The 9,018-nt window shown below is 39.4% G+C and overlaps 1 protein-coding gene across 1 annotated transcript in view; it reads left to right on the plus strand.

The window, feature by feature from the left end:
• Positions 1 to 3,713, plus strand: part of ANO3 (anoctamin 3) — a 295,226-nt gene extending 291,513 nt beyond the window's left edge. The window contains exons 26-27 of the mRNA XM_066626992.1: positions 1,124 to 1,229; positions 3,531 to 3,713. Coding sequence (XP_066483089.1) covers positions 1,124 to 1,229; positions 3,531 to 3,713 — 289 coding nt within the window. The remainder of the gene's footprint in view (positions 1 to 1,123; positions 1,230 to 3,530) is intronic.
• Positions 3,714 to 9,018: the final 5,305 nt, after the last annotated feature.

Raw genomic sequence — 9,018 nt, forward strand, 5'->3', positions numbered from 1 at the left:
ACACAAGCCACTTTGACAGCAGGTGGCTTGTTGTGGGAGCCAGGAAGCCCTTCTTCATCGGTGGCAAGCCGCTGAACCTCTGCCAGAGCAGGTGGGTTGGTGGAGGAGGCAGTTCAGGGAGGAATCAGGTCAAGCCAGGGGAGATCTCAACAGCAGTGGCATCCATAAGATCCTTTGCCTGCAGCCCAGGTCTAACATACCACTTTGGACCTACCAGATTTATGCCAAAAAAAAAAAAAAAAAAATAACTGGTGTGGATCTGAGTTAGGCCCATGGGATCCAGATAGTGGCAGAGTAGGTAAGTTAAGAATGTATTTACTTATGTCTCCACCACTGCCTGTGCTCCAGTCAGCCTACAGTATGCCACAGAGACTGTCCTGCTTCACATGGGACAGCCCTGGATAGGATTGGGCCATTAAGCAATAAAAGTACAATAAAATAGAATATCACAACCTAACACAGCAGGAAAAGGCCTCCCTTAGAATCAAAATGGAAGCAAATGTCTCATTAGAAGAGCAGTGGTCAAAAAGCCTCTGCACTTTTTCCTAAAGGCTGTTGTAGAATGCAGAAATGCTCACAGCCCCCTGGAAGGTCATTCCACAACTTCACAGCAGTATAAAGACCCTGTTCTGCACCTCAGGTGTCCTCACCTCCCATGCCATAAGCACATAAAACAAAGTATGAGCCACAGATAATAAACAGTGCACACAGTTCATATAGGAAAAGCAATTGGTAAGAAATGTAGTTCTCTAGTCCATGAAGCATAGTTCATTGCTATCTAATACATTATTCCTTTTCACTTGTATTTCTCTGGTAAATTTTATTAACTACTTCCTTTGTATTCCATAACATTCCATAGCCTCTTTGGGTGCCAAGTGGTTGAAAAGAGGGGTATAAATTTAATAAATAACATTCAAATTTGTAGAAGGGATTAAATACATTCATTTATTTTATTATCTTGATCACAAGCAGGCACATAACCCATTCGTCCTTCACTGTCTTTTGCTGGATTTCCATACCCTTGCTTCTATCATCTTCCAAAGCCTCTGCTAAATGCAGCGCAAATGATAGATTCAAAGCAAAGTTTTCACCAGATGATTTTTACTCTTTATTTCTGTTGCAGGTATAGAGATTACAGAGCACCCCCATGGAGTTCGTCTCCTTATGAATTCACACTGCAGTTCTGGCATGTGCTAGCTGCTCGACTGGCTTTCATCATAGTGTTTGAGGTTAGTTGGATTAAGAAGAAAACTAAATCAGAGCCCTTTGGATGCCTTGTGTAAGAATAAAGAAATCATGTAAAGACTGTAAAAAGCTCCAGTAGAAGGACTGAGTCCTGCAGGTGTCTGTGGAGGTTCTGTTCAGACAAGCACAGAGCTTTGTTTGGACAATGGTCTTTGATCATAGCTTCCCCGGTGGTTTCTTTTTTTTTTTTCTTAATTATTATTTTATTTATTTATTACAGATACAGGTGAGGAAAATGGGTGAGACATAGGGCTGGAACTACACAGGTTACACATAAGGTATTGGCCAACATACATGCATACATACAACATACCTACATACAACATACATTGTCATGTGTCCCCCCCAAAAAACAATCCGAAACGACTAAAAAGAAAAATAGTCATCAATACAAAAGCCATCATATTTATCAATATAAAAATTAAGATTTATCAAAACAATTAATATTGTTTAACTAAAATTATCTATCCAGTCATAAAAAGGCTTCTAATATCTTCTTACTCTACCTAAATCTCTCTATTTCATTCTTTCTATTAAAACTTCCGTTTCTGGTATTTCATAAATTTTATCTATTAAATTTTCTCTAGTTGGAACGTCTGTAGATTTCCACTTTTGCGCATACAATATTCTTGCCGCTGTGGCAATATGTACATTAGGGTAATTCTTATATTGATCTTTAACTTCTGATGTCACATTTAGGAGGCATATTTCCAATTTGAATGGTAATACACAATTCAATATCTCTTGCAACAATTTATGTACCATTTTCCAATTTTTTTTGCTTTTTCACATGTCCACCACATATGATAAAAAGTTCCTTCAACATCTTTACATTTCCAACATTTATTTGATGACCCAGAATACATTTTTGCTAATTTCTCTGGATATAAAACATTTTATATACATTCTCTTTAAAAAATATCGCTTTAGTTATCTCATTATTTATATTGCAAATTTGTTTCCAATCGGTGTATTATATCCAAAAATTTTTGCCCAGTGCACCATTGCATCTTTAACTGTCTCATTCTCCATTCTTATCTCAAAAAGAAAATTGTACATTTTTAAAATATATTTCCCCTCATCAATCAAAAATATTTTATCGAAACTTATATCTTCATAAAAACCTATTTTTTGGTCTTCTCATAATCTTGTTCTTATTTGCATCTCGTTCCACCAATCCAATTTTATTCCTTTCTCTTCTAACTCAGACTTCCCCGGTGGTTTCAACTGAGCATTCAAGTGACTGAAAAATCTGCCATTTTACTTTTGCGCTAGAACCTCTTGTTCTGCAGCCCAAGGGTCTTGCATACATCAATACAGAGTAGTTTAGTCAATAGTGAGTTTGAAGGAATATAACAGATACAGAGGCTGGTGGTGTGGCTTTGAAAATCCTCCATCAACCTGGTACCAGGGAACTAGCAGACCAGAAGACAGAGGGCAAGTCTAGCCTCCACTGCTTTTGCCTGAATGATGAGTTAAAACTGACTCTGACAACAGCAGCAGCAACCTGCAAAATGGCATTTGTCTGAAATGCTCTGATGGTTAAGGAGAAACATTGCGTTCCCTTGGCAGAAATGTTTCTTGACTTTAGCAGTGCCCAAACTAGCAGCAACATGCTGCCTTCAGCTTCCAATGAGCCCTAATAGTTGAAGGAAACACACATATATGCACTCGCACTGCCGTGGTTTTGGACATGGCTTTTTTTTAACCCCCCCCCCATACGCACATACAATTTTTTGCTAAGGTACAAGGCCTTTACAATTTATAGAGACCCTCTCTTACACTGCTGTCTACCCATCCCAGCTTGCCAACTTTAGGAATGGCATATTTTCTCAAGGAAAATATGTTACAGAACAATAATAGTCATGTACAAGCAATCAATGAATTGCTACCTAAAGGTCATCTAAGTAGAACTGTAGTATACACAGTTAAAAATACATGTGTGTGTCACTTAATGATGGGAATATGTTCACTGATCCCCGTTGTTATGCAATTAGGTCATTACGCAAACATTCAGCCCAATCTAGTGCCTTTGTTGTGTCAGCAGACGTTTCCTGCCAGACACTAGCTGGCTGCTCAGGTTACTGGAGATAGATTGCTTCTTCTTTGCATTAAGAGCCTCTGTTCTGTAAACAGACACTCTGAAGCAGGCTATGGGAACCCTGACTGCCTCATTTAGGACCTCTTTGTTGTGCTTTGACTACCATCGTATATGCGGTCAGTTGTTAAGTGGAAGGTTGCTAAGCGACGCATGTCTGTACATGTATTCTTTTTCTTTTTTTCAGCATCTTGTTTTTGGAATAAAATCTTTCATTGCTTACCTAATCCCAGACATGCCCAAAGATTTGTGTGACAGAATGAGGAGGGAGAAATACTTGGTGCAGGAAATGATGTACGAGGCCGAACTCGAACATTTGCAAAGAGAACGGAAAAAGAATGGCAAACAGTATCACCACGAATGGCCTTAGCTGCCCCTGGCACTGCAGTGACAACATTGACATCAGCACTGACAACTCTTGAGTACAAGTGGACGTGACAAAAGTAATCAAGCTGAGCATTTATGCTGCTGTTGAGAAATATCAAGCTTTGCTTTGAACTGGAAGAAAAAAAAATCATGCAACCAGCTGAAAAGACAACCAGCCGTATCCCAAGAATGGTCTATGCTAAAGATGGTGTAACAAGGAACGAGTGCTGGCTTAGATGAAATCATTAGAAGAAGTGGATCCTTATGTACATATTCAAGAGTGTCAAATGATAACATTTGCAAAAGCAAAAGCATCTACAAAAGAAAGTAAACAAAAATCTAATCCTTGTAAAACTTTCATAATAAGGGCATGACTTTTTTTTTTGGAAAACAAATGATGTGTCTATTCACTACTTCTACAGCTTTTAATTGTTCAAATAAATTTGTATTGCCTCTAAAAGAAATATTAATTGTTGCCTTTGCAGCCATAAATTGAAGCTATAAGAGTCTTCAGGCTTCCTGTTTTGTCAGGTTTTTGTCCTAGTCTCTTGCTGAGATCGTGGATGTGGCTCTGCCCATGAAAAGGGATTTCAGCCTGTTTGATATTTACTATGCAGTTTGATGTTTGCACATTGATTTTCATTTGTTTGTCTTTATCAAGACAAAAGTAAAAAAGTAATTGTTTCTCTAAATTCAAAGAAAATGCCAGTTTCCCTGGAAGACTGAAGACCAGGTTTCAGTGCAGAGCAGAGCTGCATGCAGAAGCCTTTTCACACTGCTTTTAAGGCCTGGGCATCTGCGCACAGAACTCTACAAGTGACTTTTTTTTTCCTGTCTGCTTGCAGATCTCTGGATGCTGGCGTATTATATCACTGCACTGCCCTTGATGCAACACTGTTTGGAACAATGTGGTTTTTGTCACTTGTTAATTGATATTCAATGTGCAGATCTCTTCATAGCTCCAGTCCTGCCCGTGCTCAAATGTAGCATGCAGACGTACACCTGTGTTGATATAATGGTTTCTTTACCTGGATTTTTAAATGTTTTGCAAAAATGTCAACTTGAAATGTCGTAGTACCGGGGTTCTCAAACTGGTGGGTCACAAGCCCTGTCTCTGCTCCCTTAAGGGGCCTTGAGGCGAGGCAGCAACACGAACCCCAGACTTGCACAGCTGCCAAGGACAGGGAGAGATTACACTTACCTAAGGCCTGCTCCAGCCTCCAAATGTCTTAAAATAAGTGGGTTCCTATTGCTATTTTGAAGATTTTTGGAGGCTCTGAGGACAATTGAAGGCATCCATAGAGAGCTCCGCGGGGTTTCTCGTACCCCCGGAGGCTAACGCTGGCTTTACGTAAGTGTGAAAAGCCCTTGTCCCTGGTGGCAGCGTGATCTTGGAGCTCATGTTGCTGCCTTCATCCTTCCCCTGCAACAACTTACCTTGGTTCTCAAACCCCCATGAGTATGGGAACCGCTGTCTTAGTACATTGCAAAACATTTCATCTCAAGAAGTCAATGTTTGTTGCTTACTTTATGCAAGCTGCTTATGCAGAAATGCAACAACATGACTTGCTTGTTTAAGGAACAGAGAAACAGCATTGTATCTAAAACCCATTTTTTTCCCTATAAAATCAAAGCATGAAAATAGGTGTATATACAGTATTCGGTTTTCCCCTATTTATGCTTTCCTAGAACATTTAATTTCTTCCAAATTCTCACAGTGACTTGTACTTTGATTCTTATTTACCTGCAGCAGAGAACAGCAGCAGCCCTTTGGCTTTAAATCATTGTTATTCTAGGATTGATATTACTCATATTTATGTATTAATATTTCAAAACATGGAAGAAATGAAGCACTAAACTAAAACAAGTGTGCAGGACTCACTTGTAAAAGGGGGACCAAAAAGTTCCTTGTTTTGCTTTTGTAAAATTTTCAGGTGTAGAAGACTTTCTTATTTATATCAACCAAAGTAAATTTAAACCATCTTTCCACTTTCCAAGATTCATATTGTACAACAAAGCACAGTAATTTAAACCATCTTTTCCACTTTCCAAGATTCATATTGTACAACAAAGCACAGTAATGACAGTAAAACATATTTTTGCTTGAGCCTTGGGATAAACTCTGTAGTTTAAAAATACAGTTTGATCACAGATATATTCTATCCATTTACACGGAATATACATTTCTTTCCTTCATTTGGAACCAGGACTGATAGAGAGCCCAATCCTATGCATTTCTACTCAGAAGTAAACCCCACTATAGTCAATGGGGTTTACTCCCAGGTAAGTGTGCATTGGATTGTAGCCCTGATTACAATGCATTTGCCATTGTCCTGATTTCACAAAAATGGTCTCACTGTGTTTCTGTCATATAATTCATGTTTTATGTGAAGACAATCTCGTTTATATCACAATCCCTGTTTTATATACAAGCACCTATAATCAGTGGTTGTTCGTGTATATTGGAGCACCAGCCTACACGCAACTTCCTCACCCGTAAGATTTTTCTATACATTTCAATGGAGACAAGCTCCACACACATAAACATAGGCACTTATGCCCTCCACTGAAGTGAATGGGAAAGGTTGTGTGCACAGAAGTTCTTTGGATGTATCTGAATGCATACAAAGCTCTGGATCAGGGGCATGCACATTTTATTCATGTGCAGTAAAACATAGCAACTTCTTATCTTTGCTATATTCTGTTTTACCTAAATCCTGCTGGCCTTGGCTGGATCCAAGCTTTAGAACTGCTATAGTTTGTCAAATAATAGAAATATGAATTATTACTCGTGTGTTCTTTTGTCAGTCACAGTTTGATCTAAACCTAGAAACATTGTGATGGCTCACTCAAGATAAGACAAACAATGAAACCATTGCCATTTGCCAGGCTGTAGAACTATTTTCAGTGCAAATGAATTTGAAGTTAGGGTTAAAACGGACATGATGTTAAATGGATTTTTGATCTTGTTCCTTTTAAAAAAAACGCATCACATGTAAAATGTTTCCCATCATACTGCATTCAATTTTGGGCTTCCTGCACACTCTTCAATTTCAGTTTGGCTGCCAGCTATTAGTTAGATTAAATGTTTACTCTCAGAGACTATTGACATGCATATAGAGACGCTCAGGAATGCAGTGAACTTGGCAGACATACTGTAAAGCAGTGAAGGCATGATTGCTCACAGGGTACACCGAAGCGATGGATCACGCATAAGAAGAGGTGGGGGGAAATGGTGATAAAATAAAAACACATAACACCACTTTCTGGACTTCTCATTTTTGGAGAAAAAAGCAATAAAAAATAAAAAAGTCAAAATCGGTCCCTCCCAAAAAAACTGTTTGATTTGATTTTTATTTTTTTATTTAATGGGGGGTGCATTGGTAATGTCTGGCTGCATCTGCCGACACTATACCACCTATATCACCTACCTATTACACTTTTAAAGTGGTTATACTTTATAATTGTAATGTTAATTTTGAATGAAAACAAATGACCCTGCTTTCTTGCAATTATAATTTTTGCAAAACACCGAAATCCACCCCCCCCAAAGAAAACATTTTCCTCCCACCTCTACTCAGATGTGTATAGAAAAGTAGAAGCAAAAGAATGGAATAGTCATTTTCTCAGCTGAGACCTATGAGAAGAATGTTGTCATGTCATGTCTGCTTTTACATTTGGTTGTAATACCAGGCTACAACACTACAAGCCACTTGCTCCTAGCTCTCCCCACTGGGCAATGGGAAAATCAAGTGGCTTCAGTTTCGCAGCCTTCTATTCAATTAATGTTGTTTTCACACTTGGAAAGCACTTAATTTTATTTTTGGAAGAAAAATGCTTGCTTGTGGCCCTTTGTTAAAATGTATGTATATATTATCAAGAATGTGAGATATTTTGCTGGTATATAACCATTTGCTTTCGCTGAGAGAACTGCTCTGCTGGACTTGGTTTACTGTGGTTGCATTGAATGCAAATCATCTTACAAAGATATATGGCACACTGTTCTCAGGAAATATATATTACCATGAATGCTGTTAAATATCATCTTTTTTTGTATTTCTTGTCTTTCCAAACAAATGACCAGTTTTAGTGGTATGTGCATGCAGACTACATTTGTGGACTCTCCAAAGCTGCAGAAGTTCAGAACTAGCATCCATGCAAAACAAAACAGTACAAAAAAAAAATGCTTTAGATCATTGTTGATCTAGTCTACAATAACTTCTATGCATGTACTTTTGAGATGGACTGCATGAGCAGCTACAGTCTGGCTTTCAAAATACTAGTTAGTTACTAGTCCAGAATGTCTTAACTATTACCAACTCAACTCATGTCTTGATGCAATCAAAAGAAACCCTTGCTCCAGAAATAAACATTTGTTTACTAGTTGCCATTCTTATTTTTTTTTTCTCATCTTGCCTTTTACATGTGGACCCAATGTGTAATGCCAGTAACGTGGAAGTGGGAGGAGGGAGGGAATTTATAGAATAATTGTATGAAGTCCCTTCTTTTATCAGGCTCTCTAGAAAACAGACCCATTCTATACTGGAAAGTAAATGAATCATAGTATAACTTATAAAAATCCAGTTGGAATTATACCTGGATCTGACTAGCCTTTTAGAAAAGGGACACAGTAAAACAAAACAATGCATTCTTTGTTTTCTGTGGGAACCCCTCCATTTTCCTCTCTGTAATGGATCTTCTTGGACCTGCACCAGCTCTTTAGCTGGCGCAAGTCTGATGGGAGAAAGGGCCAGGAGGCTCGAAAAGAGGGAATAGATCTGGTGTGTGCTATCACCATCAGATCAACCCCCTTCTAAACTTCTCTACCCCGTTCCTCCCCTGCCCTACCCAGTTAAGCCCTTCCCCACTTCGCCGCTGCCTTACTGGCTCCAGCGAGTCCAGGGAAGGACCCCAGGGTCTAGAAAAAATAAACTCTCTCACAGCTCAATCCTAATTTGTCTGGAGCCTGTGCAGGTGTCCCCACACAAGTTCTGAGTGTCACAAACATGCTGTGGCTACTCATGACCTAGAAATGCCACCCCAACAACCTGCTTTGGCCTGCAGGCACTGCATCCAGGAACAACCAGCAAGGTAAGTTTGCACTGGGCAGTACGGGGGTGGGAGAGGGTGATGGGAGGGTGTTTTGGAAGTGCAAGGGTTGCTGGGCAAGGCCTCTGCTGTATTCTAACCCCCTCCCAGCCCATTACACCAGGCTTCCTGGATTTGCGCCAGCTAATGGCTGGCGAGCATCTGGGAAGCTCCATAGGGACGGCTGGGTAAGGGTTGGAGATTGGCGGAGGAGGGGTGAG

Source organism: Tiliqua scincoides, chromosome 1 (assembly GCF_035046505.1).
Source record: "Tiliqua scincoides isolate rTilSci1 chromosome 1, rTilSci1.hap2, whole genome shotgun sequence".
NCBI classification, from domain to species: Eukaryota; Metazoa; Chordata; class Lepidosauria; order Squamata; family Scincidae; genus Tiliqua; species Tiliqua scincoides.